The sequence below is a fragment of the Equus quagga genome, chromosome 2, assembly GCF_021613505.1.
Source record: "Equus quagga isolate Etosha38 chromosome 2, UCLA_HA_Equagga_1.0, whole genome shotgun sequence".
Classification (NCBI taxonomy): Eukaryota; Metazoa; Chordata; class Mammalia; order Perissodactyla; family Equidae; genus Equus; species Equus quagga.
Window position 1 is genome coordinate 133,808,437 of NC_060268.1, and position 12,475 is coordinate 133,820,911.

General features: G+C 41.3%; 1 protein-coding gene across 3 annotated transcripts in view; it reads right to left on the reverse strand.

The window, feature by feature from the left end:
* Positions 1-12,475, reverse strand: part of ARID5B (AT-rich interaction domain 5B) — a 175,025-nt gene that overhangs the window by 16,992 nt on the left and 145,558 nt on the right. For all 3 annotated transcript variants that reach the window (XM_046651239.1, XM_046651242.1, XM_046651244.1), the window contains one exon: positions 8,090-8,187. In XM_046651239.1, the coding sequence (XP_046507195.1) occupies positions 8,090-8,187 (98 nt within the window). The remainder of the gene's footprint in view (positions 1-8,089; positions 8,188-12,475) is intronic.

Here is a 12,475-nt window from a genome sequence, read left to right on the forward strand (position 1 = left end):
GGTTCAACAATTCCCCAAACATTTATTATTTTGATCAAACTCTGTAATCACTTGTACAAAAACAAAATGTTCCAAGAGGTTTTCAGTGGAAGAGTTAAGGATATATTTTAATGGTAAACAATTACATTCTTCTGTCATCTGATACTTTTTTTTTTCCTTTCTTTTTTGGAAACATGCTTTCTGAATTTTCAATAGTTCCTTTGTGAAGGCATCTGTTACTCACATAATTGAAAAGATGTTTGTGCAGTGGCATGCTTGAGAGTAGTTATTTAATCTTAATGATAAAGCCCCGAGGACAGAAAATCATAAGTAGAAACCTCTTGTTATTTATCAAAAAGAAAAGGGGCTAAGACACCTAATCTATTCTCAAATTTAAATTCATGCTTGATGAAAACTATCAATAAAACATGGGACCTGCAAAGTTTCTTAAATACTATAGCTAGGTTCAAAGCGGGTGAGGTAGAGCGAAAACAAAAATGAGACAATAAAGGAGCTAGACAAAGAAAAACTGCTGTTTGGCAAGCTTTTTTTGGGTCAGACAAAGAACTTGCTGTAGTTTACAGCATGACATACACACTTGATTAGTTTGTGCCTGAGGGTGTTTTTACATCAACAGTATAAACTCCAACTTCTATTAATTACAACTTGCATTTAGAGGCAAATTTAAGAATTTTTAAATAGAGATTTTTCAAAGGCTGTTGTTTATTTTTTTTTTAAACAGAAACCAGTTTTTCTACTCCAGGGCCTGGCTGGGGTTTTGTTTTCCTTTGTAAAAGTTTCTTGAAATAGCCAGGCATTGGAAAGTTATCAGAGCATTTTAGGCATGCTGAGTGATACGGAGGGAGGCTCTTGCTTATGAAATTACCTGACTCTCCTTTAGGGAGAAATTCTTTACTGATGATAAGAAGCAGCTACTCCAGGTGTAGGGTGCTTACATCTACCTGATTCAGGTCCTTGTAAGAATGGTGGGGTATAGATGGAGGAACAGAAGCACAGCCTCAGCCTCCCTAATCTCAGCCCCTTGTGTGATATTTCCTGGACTGCCGGTTATTGATAAGGGCCAGGAGGCCTTCTGTGGGTTTAGGGGATAAGGAAGATGAGAGTGCCTGGGTAGCATGTTGCAGAGGTGTTACCAACAGAACGTCCACTGGCCAGGGCCCTGATTATCAAGACAGTGTTTAGAAAGGAGATGCAAATTCATAGATTGGTCAACTCCACCACGGGTGAGGATGGAGCATGGTCTACCCATTGGACCTCAAGGCAAGAGAGTTAACAGACACCGAGAGGATAAACTGCAAGACCTGCCTTTGGTGTCTCCAATTTGGAAGTTCAACTTTTGGACTCTCCTGATAGCCCCTTCTACTACCTCATTCCCTACCTCTTTGCACACATTTCCTTGAGGAAACTGTCCTTTTTGTTTGTATTTAACTTAATTCATTCAACTCCTAATTCCTGAGTCCTTGATATGTTCATGCTGCTGCACTGGCTGCAATAGGGAGTCTTAAGGAAAGCAATACCACATAGTCCTTGCCCTCAAAAACAGTTTCTTTGCTGTTCCTGAATTCCACAATTGAATTATTTAAGCAATGTAGGAGGATGTATCTTAAGTTCTAACCTAACCTCTTTAAGATCCAGTTCAAATTCTAGATCCTCCTGGAAGACTCTCCTCTTTCTAGTTGGAAGTCCTCTCTTCTTTCTTTGACCCCTGTTGAACTTATTATTTGTATCTCTTACTTCCCAAGGTTTTGATAGACTTAAATATTTAACCCTCTTTCATGTATGTATGGACTATGAGTTGGCTCATATGGTAAGTTGGGTAATAAGCCAAGGATCACAGCACCTCCCAGGTCTGATGAGTTGGTAGTGTGCCTGGGGGTGTCATATTGAGAAGAATTCTGAGGCTGACCCTGGGCTCATGGGAAGCAGCATCAAGTTCCCTGAGCAGTCTCTGCCATGAATGTGGTAACAACCTCTTCATTGTTTGCCAGCCTTTTTCTAAACTCTTTGGTTCCTACATTTACAATATCCCTGAGAGTGCTTTGCACATGGCAGATGTTTAAAAAACAGCAACTGGCTCTTGAGGGCAGCAGCAAAGGAAAAAGGCAGTCAATCCAATGGCAAATGTATCCTACCCAAGAAAAAGAAACTGGCCCCTAGAAGAGGGTTTCTTACCAATTTCAAATGTCATCTTAGGCTATGCTGATGGACGGACACTGCCCACATCCCAAGTACTATATGTCACATCTGGATTAGCTTTGGGTATTCTGAATGACACAAATTGGAGGCATCTACACAAGAGCAAGCAAAACTAGTGAAAGTCCATAAATCATGCTCTGAGGCTTGGTTGAATGGAATAGAAAGGCCTGAAGCGAGAGAGGAGCTTTATCAAGCATATGGAGGCCTGTCACTGGGAAAAGGGAGACACAGAACAAGTCAACCCCAAAAGGCAAGGAGGGGTCCATGGAAAGCCACACAAGGCATTTTGCTCGACATGTGGAAGAGCGTTTAGAGGAAGAGTGCCTTCAACAGTGGCGCTTCTTCCCTGCCCTCTCACGACAGGGTGTTCAAGCAGAGACTGCATTAGCCCAGCGACAAAGATCGTGCTCATGGAACTTGGTAGCCTGTGGGCGCATTGTGCCCACGGGCATGTTTAGTTTAGCTTATGTAAAATATTTTCAGAAATAATGGAGCCAATATTTGTAAGTCAGGTGATTTCATATAAAAATTACCTTGAACACATGGAAGGTCTGGAAGCAAAGAGACTGTACCTGCCTAAGGCAAGAGTGTTGGCTGATCCCACTGCCCCCTCTGGCTGGGCTGCGTGTGCCGGCTTCCCACCTTCCTGCCTGGCCACCTGCCCTCACCTGTGCTACCTGCTCCCATAAACATCTGAGTTTGTGACCACTGGCGTGGGGCTGTGCTTCTCCAATGACCTGGGGAGAAGGACAAGTTTTCTAAATTTCCCATTTGTTGCCCGCTGATACTTTTGTAAAACACCCTAAAAATGAATTACTAGAAAAATGAAATTTTTAAAAAGGCCTACAAAATACAAGCTCCAATTTTTTATTAGATCGAATGGACATTAAATTATTCTGGCAAATGGGTTTGTAAGTGTACCAATGCTTACTCGCAGTGGCTGTGCTCTGCCCCTCGCGGGCTGGGAGCACACAGTTCACGGATGGGTCACTTGATGGATGGGTCACCTCACTTGAGCGGCATTGGTCTGCAGGACTGTGAAGGGATGGCTCAGATCTAAAATGCTGGGAGCCTGCCTGTGACTTTGCGAACTGTGCACCGATTAACTGCAACGGTATTAAAATGAGCACGAATACGCCAAATCGTGTCCTGGACATGAACAGAACTGTAGCTCACCTTACTTTCCCTTGGCCTTTACCCACAATACAATTAGCTGAGTTCCTGACAACCTGATACATTTTTGGCATTTATCTTAAAGCACATACTTATACTCAAAACACGAACCTCCCACACCCTGCCTTCCACCTTCAGAGAATAAAGGCCGAAGCGCCAGCTGACTGTCACTCGGGTTCTGCCCAAGTGCATCTGGCTTGGGTACAGCTCACCCCAAGCCACTGCAAAGGAAGCCACCTCAGGATGCAGCATGACAGTCCTGCCCGAGGACTGCTTAAGGGAGAAGCAAAAGGTCAGAATTTGATATTGGGTATTAAGTATGCAAGAAGATGAAGCATAATTGCTCATTTCCCCCCCAAACACATACATTTGTCATGATTTTGATTTTCTAAATACTCAGAAAAGCAGATCATAAAGTACTTTTGCCTTAACGCTCCTTTTTAAATCCCTAATAACAACTTCATGTGCACCGCAGAAACAGACTATGTAATTTATTCAGGAAAATTAAAACCAGTAATCTGGTATTCTGTGTAAAGATTTCTTCTCCTTGCATGTGCTTAAAAAACATTTTTTTTTTAAAAAAAAGAAAGCAAATCTGCATGTGAAAACAAAGCCTTTAAAGTGAATTACTATTCCAGAAAATCAAGCGAAGAGAATTCCATGAAAGTAATCATTTTCCTTTTTGTTCCTTTACTGATAAAAGAAAGCAATTCGAGGTACCTTGAATAAAGAGTTGGACAAGAAAGCCAATATTCCACTTAGAAGGGTCCTGCCCAGGAGGTAGGCATTTTTTTTTTTTTTTTGCATTATAACCTACAGGAACTTTATCTATAAATCCTGAGCAAGAAATGTCCAGAGTAACCACACTTCATAAGCTTCGCTGAGTTTGAGACATCTACATAGCAAGAGTCTTGTGATGGGGAAGCATTAATGCTTTTTATATTGGTGATCATCTGTAACACGAGCAATTAAGTACCGTACTAATGGACTATGGCCAGGAGCCTGGTACTAATATTAAAAACTGACAGAGATGAATAGGTTTGGAAGCAAAACCAGGCTGACAAAGACATTTTTATGAAGTGGCTTAGACCTATTTGATTTAAACCAATCAGAGGCAAGTTTGGACGAGTCAGGCCTTCAGCGACAATGATGCATTCACAGGCATTGTACCATTTCTGCTATGCCTTAAATAAAAACACCCGTTGATTCTTTTCAACAACCCGCACTTTCATTATTACACTCATTAATAAACCGAAAGTGCCCAACGAATATACAAGTAACATTTACTGAGGAACTGGCTACATTTTTTCTTGTTGGAAAATGAAAACATTTACTGGAAACATGAACCATGCTGCACGAAGAATAAATCAGTGGATAATGCACAATAGGGCACTCATGTCTTCTTCTTCTAGGAAAGCAAAGCTGGAGGTAGGGATAGGAAAAGAAGTCAGTCTATATTAAAGTGAAGAGAACGAGAGACCAGATGATCCGGCAGTAGAGGGGGAACTCCCATGATTCTGATCTAGTCTGGAAGGCTTAAAAAATTTCCAAAGGCATGTCCAGACTAGATATTTGCCTACAACATCTTGACCCTTCTGAACTCCTTGAACCTTCTTGAAAACATTGGTCCTTCAGCAATCTAGTCATCACCATTTTAATTGTGTTATCACAGCCTATAACTAGCAAGAATGGATGAAATCTGCCATAAACACGAAACACAGTTGTAGTCAAGAGCTTCAGTCTCTTCTTCGACCAAAATACAACTGTTTCAAGTCCCTGGACAGATCCAAGTGCCCTCTGCCCTTCTCTGGTAGACCCACTGAAGAGAAGTAAGACATCTAGAGCAGTAGTTCCCAGACTTTTCTCCCCACCACAAAACACAGAAGTATGGGTGATTCCTTTGAGGTCATGATTGGTTCAAATGAGTGAGAATGGCATTCCTGTAAGTACAGTCTGATTTAGGAAAAAAAAAAATCAGTTATTTGCAATCCACCCTTCTGTGCTCTGCTTGGTGATGCTGGGACCAGGACTCTGTAAATTACGTGTCTTTTTTTGTCAGCTGTCTTCCTATTGGGGTTCTCCAAATGGGGCCCTAGCAGGCCAAAGAAGGGGAAAGGGGACCTCCTTCTATTTTGCTTGCTTTTCATTTCAGTGCCATCCCAACAATAACTTAGCAGCAGCAGTTGGTTCCAGCCTCTGGCTTCTTTCAACAATCCCAGAATAGTTTCAGTGCATTTCCTCTGAGGTCTAGCACCAGCCACAGAGCACTGCCTCCTCAGGGCTGAGCCCAGCTCAGCAGGGCTCCTCCTCTGAGCCCCTGAAGTATCAGCACTGGTTGGGTGCCTCTCCCTGGAAGGGATCTGAACCCCAGCTCTGTGAGACTCACTCTCAAACATCTGGGTGGTGATAAGCTAACCCTTTTTCTCTATTCCCTGAGCCCTGGGGAACCTGTGGTTATTACCTCCACATTAACATAGTGCTTCACACCCACACTTGTTTCAGCCAATTCTCCATAGTAAATTCTCTTTGTTAAATACCTAGGGTGGTTTTTATTTTCCTTACTGGATCCTGGCGGATACACTGACCAAACAAACTCTAGATTTAGAAGAGTAAGTGACACAGCTTTTCAAAAAATTTAATCCAGTGGGAGACCAAACCTTTACGAAATATCCAGTCTGCTCCCAAGAATGAGGCGAGAAGAGAAATTAGAAAAAAATCTTTAACAGTGTTCCTTAGTTGCTAAAGTTTGAGGCATCTCTACTAGAATTTTCCAGTTTGACTGATTGAAGGCATTTGGGATTCTGCTACTCCAGGAAGAGGTAAATCATGAAATAAAGTACACAATCTTCAAAAGAATGTATCTTGGCATTTCATTTAAGATTGAGGCTATTTTTATCCACACAACTGCTTAAGTAAATTAAACACATACGTGTGCGTATGCACACACACACTTCTATTAGATCCAATCCTTTTTCCATCTCAAACCTTATTTATTTGTTTTTGACCATGTGATGTTTTGTAATACATTTGATTAATTTTTCATTCTTTAACTAAGTGAGCCAGCTAACAGCTGAGGTACAGTCCTTTATCAAATTTTACTTGCTATCTGGTCCTTTAGGTTTGATGGTTCGGGTGTTGGGGACATTTGCACATGGAGGTAAGGAACGTTCACCATCATAACAGAAGCTATTTGAAAGTGGACACTGTGTTTCTAATGAAAATGTTCTGATTAAAGCCTTGACTCATAAGTGAAAGAGAAGTCACCTCTGGTACGTTAGATACTATTTACGGAACACCCACATGAGATACCAAAGCTATTTTGTATGAGGATTTCAGTGGTGTACCTGTTATGTTCAGTGAGAAGGTGGGCTTTTGTATTAAATACTGAAATAGCACTCACATTTTAAAAAATTCATGCGCTATATTGAAAACAATGCTATGAAGAGTAATGATTTGAATTCCTGTCACCAATTTTTAAAAATCCTTCTGGATTATAACACTGTCAAGTAAGGCAATCTCTAGGGAAAACTGGGAATTTTTCATAGGATGCTAAACTCAACTCTGCTTACCATGATTATACCTACAAAAACATTCTAAGTTTCACTGAATGGCCATCCTAAAAGATGCTCTGCATTAAATGCAATACAGATAAAAGTATAATTGACCTCAAAAGAAATATGACTAAGAGTTGATGTGCTGGATGACATTATCCGAAGATGCATTTGTATGACCCAAAGGTGGGTGTTAAGCATCTGGGTTGAAGTTGGAATGGTAACTATGTGAAGAGCAACCATCAACTCTAGCAGTTGTGTTTTACCTTTCAAATGAGCAAGCTGACTGGTCTGTTTGTTCAGCTGACTGTGTCTTGACTTCATCCCATCTGTGGCAGTTATTAAAACACATAGGCACACGCGCACACACGCCTCTACTTGGATCTCACAAGCTCTGAATCTGAAACTAGGGAGCTGAGTCAGTCAACACCTCAGCAGGGAAATACCAGAGATAAGGAAGTTGGTAAGACCTAAACAAATTAAGTATGGGCTTGAAGCACACAACAAGGATAACGCATGAATTTTCTAACTGCTCTTCAATGCTGTGGATAACATAGTCCTAAAGCAAAGAGGAAATATTCCTATGGATACAACCTTCATAATAAGCTAATCTGCCACTGTTTCTTGTTTGCATTATTATCACCTTTCTGAAAGAAGCTGAAATTGTTAGAAAACTAACCCACACAGAACTTGGCAAGAAGGGACTTCCTGGGTCAAAGCATACCCATAGAAGAAAAATACCAAGATGGGAAAAAACAATGCATCTTAGCTGGGGCCAATTTTCTTATTAAAGAAATGATTACTTTTCAATCTTAATACATTCAACGTGAATACATTTCAATGTTAATACAGTTACTTGGTAACTTCATAATAACACTGTAGGCCAATGTTTCCAGAAGTTGAAGGTTCTCACAGTAAATGAACCTACAGAGAACATAGTGAGTAATCTATGCTTGTGGGGAGAAAAAAGTATTGTCGGGCGGGTGGTCACAGGATAAAACCAAACTAAAAGACCATCTAATTTTAGCCCCCGTAACCAGAGAAAGCCACGTCCCCTGAAAATCACCAGGCGGTATGCAAGACTTCCTCTTGTCTTATCCTTGACCAGAAGCTGTTCCAATTAACGCACTTTGAATGAAGTGAGGACGTTCTAAGAAAGGGTTTCTTACCTTTCGTAATGTCTGCGGGTGCAAGTGGCGGCACTGGTGCTCCCAGGATTACCGCCTAATTCATCATAAATATGTTTCCACTGACGGCGGGCTGTTATCTGAAAAAGTGGCAATGGGAAATTCAATCTCGCATCAGAAGAGATTCACAGAACCAGGATTCAAGACATAGGCAACAATCAGAAGAGAACAGTCTGTTCTGGAAATCCAGAAACAGAGAAAGCCAAATGAGTATACAGGGAGACCTACGGTTCTGTAGTGAGATCTCACTTTCAACGCTTTTCTTTACAATAAAAATGAAATTCTGCTTTTGGCTCTATATTTTGTCACCCTTAGTGCATTTTCATCTAAGGCATCTCCCTGGATATTCAGGTCGTTATTGGCTCCCAAGGTCCCAAACTCATACTCTGTTCCTTTCTGTCATGTGATAAAGCATCAAAATAAAATAAGATTTTAGCTAAAATATATTTTAGGACGTCAGTTTAAATGAAATCAGAATAAACACTGGTTGCTTAAGGGATGTGGATACGAGTGGCTGACTACATAGGTAAGAGAGAGGCTTTTCACCAAACCTGCTTTTGTATCTTCTGATTTTTGAACTATGCGACGTGTTGCCTGCTTTAAAAACTAAATAAAATTACTGCACAAATTAATTAACTGATCAAATTATAACACTGTCAAGTAAGGCAATCTCTAGGGAAAACTGTTTAGTTACAGAATTTACAGTCGTCTTAGGGTATGTTTTTATGCCAGCGCCTCTACCCACCAGAACAAAACCAAAATTTGAAACTGTATATGTCGCAAGCTGTCTATTTTTATTCACTTAGATCAGGAAAATGCGATATCGATCAAAGCCTATGCAAACTAACATATTCCAAAGCTAAGATGCAAGCTACGCCTGTTATTGAGTCGGGTGCATAAAAGCAAACAGCTTGCAATATACTGAACGGCACACTATGGTCTTGCTTTATTTTCTTTCTTTAATTTTATTTTGGTACGTAAATGAAGATTTTACAAAATAACAGATGCATGATCTGGCAAATGATTAATCTGGGGAAACCACGTCATTTACTGCATCCGAGCAAGTCTAGTGTTTCCTTGAAACTAGGAAAACAGAACAAGTTCTGAGGTCCTTGTGAATGTTTCTAAACAGGGTTACAGGAAAACTCTGTTACTGGAATGTGCAGGGGGCAGGGCGTGGCAGAGGTGCCAGTGGCATTTAATACAATCAGAGCTGCAGGCTTCTTTTGAAAAATACCCGCAGAGCTGCCAGCGGAGTTCACTTAGGGGCTAAAGGCAACAAGCTGGGGGAAAATATCTCAACTTGCAACCAGGGGCTCTGTAATTGCAATCTAAGGAGGAGGGGAAGGGTGGTTAAATATTATAGGGTAAACGGTACCTTTTCCATTTCAAATAAAAAGAACTCCTTCATTTCCATAAACCCTTCTCAACAGGCCCAAGTTGGTCCTGGAGACAACGTGAGTTTTGCATTGTTCAATTTCCCATGAAGCATTCTTGAACCAAATTGTTTCAATAGTTCTCGGCAGACAGAACCACCTCTTATATCTACTAGCAGCTATAACTAAACTAAAATCCTCCTTTATTTGTAGCTTGGTTTAGATTATAACAAATGGTTTCAAGCCCCTTTCAAAACACTCACAATATCTATTTTGGTGATTATTTTATATTTAATTACAATCTCCCTCTAACCCTTTAAATAATACAATTTCAGGCTGATCTATTCGAGACCTATGTATGAAGGAAGGAGCAGCAGGACCCCCTCCCAAGTGTCTATGTCTTTCCTCAGAGCCCCAAGGATACCGAGACCCCTTGAAACACACCTCCACATGCCCCATCTTCAGAAGAGGTGTGTGGGGAGCCCAGCAGGACTAGAAAACAGCCAACGTACATCCCTGCAATCACTTCAGAAGGAACCATCAGTCCTGTCATTCTTGTATCTCTTGTGTGCACTATATTTCATATTTTATGGAGTTTTCACATCCATGATATCATTTAATCCTCCTATCAGCCTGTGAGGCAGATTATAGAAATCTCATTCACAGATGAAGGGAGTGAGACTCAGAGAGGTTGCACGACTTGCCCAAGACACACAGCAGCAGAATGGCAATGCCAGGACTCATACCAACGTCTTATGGCCCCAAGAGCAGACTTTTTTCCACTACATCAAAGCAGCCTCCTCATCGGAATGACCTGATGATTAGCTCATGCGTGTAGCAGGGTGATAATACAGAACTCTGGGGGCCTTTTGCTCCAAATGAGGCAGATGACCGTGGGGATCACAGCTTCTGCTACAAGTTCTCAACTTTGAGCTTTGGGTCTCTCACTAGTGGGGAATAGCATAGCTAAGAAGGCAGCAAGAATCTCAGGGGGTGAGTTAGGTTACCAGTACTCTGAGATTTTACTCTTTTAAAGTATCAAGTAAAACTATGGCTGCTTCTACTCTGACCACTTGTGTCTCTAGTTAGAACAGAGGTTCTGTATTATGTTCATCATGGAGTCATGAATAAGTCCCAGTGATACTGGAATCCATCCATGCACCCATCCATTCATTCACCAAACATTTATTGAACATCTCCCATTGTTACTGGGATGCATCAATAAAAACCAGACCCAACACCCAACACGACTGCATCCTAGTGGGAGATGCCAAAAATAAAGTGCCCAAATATATGAACAAAATAATACAGATTGTGAAAATGTAATGAATCAGAGACCACTGCTGAGGGCTATTTAATGTGTGGAAACGGACCGTGTCCCCCTCCAACAACCTATCATGTAGACTCAGGAATGCCCTGTCCACCACTTGCCTATCACAGAAATGACAAAACTTCTTTAAGAATAAATAATGCATTATCAAAAGGAAAAAAAAAATCTTCTTCACACTTGGATTGAAACTGTGGCAGCAAGAAGCCAGCATCAAGCATCACTCAATGTTAATAAGCCACGTGCAGCTGGCTAGGGGTCTGTGTTAGCCTCCTGCTAGCAGGTTCTGGTGTTTAAATAGTTTTTACCAGCGAGGGTTCATCTGGAGCAAAGACAAGGGCTGGGCGTTCAAGGAAGTCATCTCTCTGTTTACCGAGCTCCCACTGGCCAGCCTGGATGAATCAGGCCATTTTGAGATATTTTCTTTCCACAGGAAAAGTCATAAAATGTGCTCTTTCCAACTGCTACATGCTTTTAAGTATACAGTTCTCCGGGGTACACATCTCTATTCTTGTGCCCAGATGTGCTTTTAATTCAAACGTTGACCATAAGCTCTAAAGCGAGGAATGTCTAAATCCTCTCATTGTCCAAACCTACAATGGGTCTCAGAGCCCTAAGGAGAGAGGAAAGGACATGAGAACTCCTCCTGGCCCAGCTACTGGGCATCGTGCTCCCACCCATGTAAATCTGCCTTCTGTACCAATATGCTTTTGTCGTGCCTAATTATGCATTTGCTTAAGGTTTTAACGCTATTGTCCAATGTCTTCTCTGCATGAATGTTAACTTTAAACTCCCATGAGGAGAAAAACTGATGTCTGCCTCCTGGTATCTAGCCTCCAGCCCCATCCAGCTGTAAAGTTTGAGCTAGCCATGGATTGAGTTTGATCAACTGTCTTATTAAGCCTCAGGCCTGCTGGTCCTGTTCACGTTTCAACCTGACCTTCTGTTATTTTAGGTTTTTAAGGATACAAAGAACTTCTGGCTCTTTGTTTCCTAAAGAAAATGGCCAAATTCATCCAAGCAGTTATTTCTCTTGGATTGCGCTTCCCCAGTCATCCCCTTCAAGGTCCTCACTTAGTTGACAGGAATCCCTGACATCAATCCATCTTCTATGGCTTACCATTACAGGGCACTGTGCCATGTACAGAGGCATGGAGGTGGAAGGCGGAGGATGGAGGGTTGAGGGTCAGGAGATATCAAGAAAAGAAAGAGAGGTGACTGCTTTCAAGAGTTCATAATTTAGCAGGAAGCATAACCCCATAAAATTAATTGTAAAGCAAGAGGAAAAACTGAGCAGACCACACCCAAGCAAAATAAACCCATCTAGGTGTGTGTGATACTTAATCTCACTTTGAAGACACTTGACAGTTACTTCTTTTCCTAGTGTGGGTAAGACCCAAGAAACTGAAAAGCACTCTGTATCTAGCATGTTCATTAAGTTTTCATTGCTTATAAATATAGTGGCTTTCAAACTGCTTTTTAGAAGCCAGGTGGTGTTTTAAAGGTGGCCTGAAATGAATTCTCCACAGTGCCCATCCCTTCCAAGAAAACGGGTCCAGTGAGTGGGAAAGGAATCTCTCGCTTCCACAATTTTATTTGATGAAAATATCCTGTCACTTAAAAAAAAAAAAAACTTAGAAAACCATTTTCACTCCAGACCTGGTC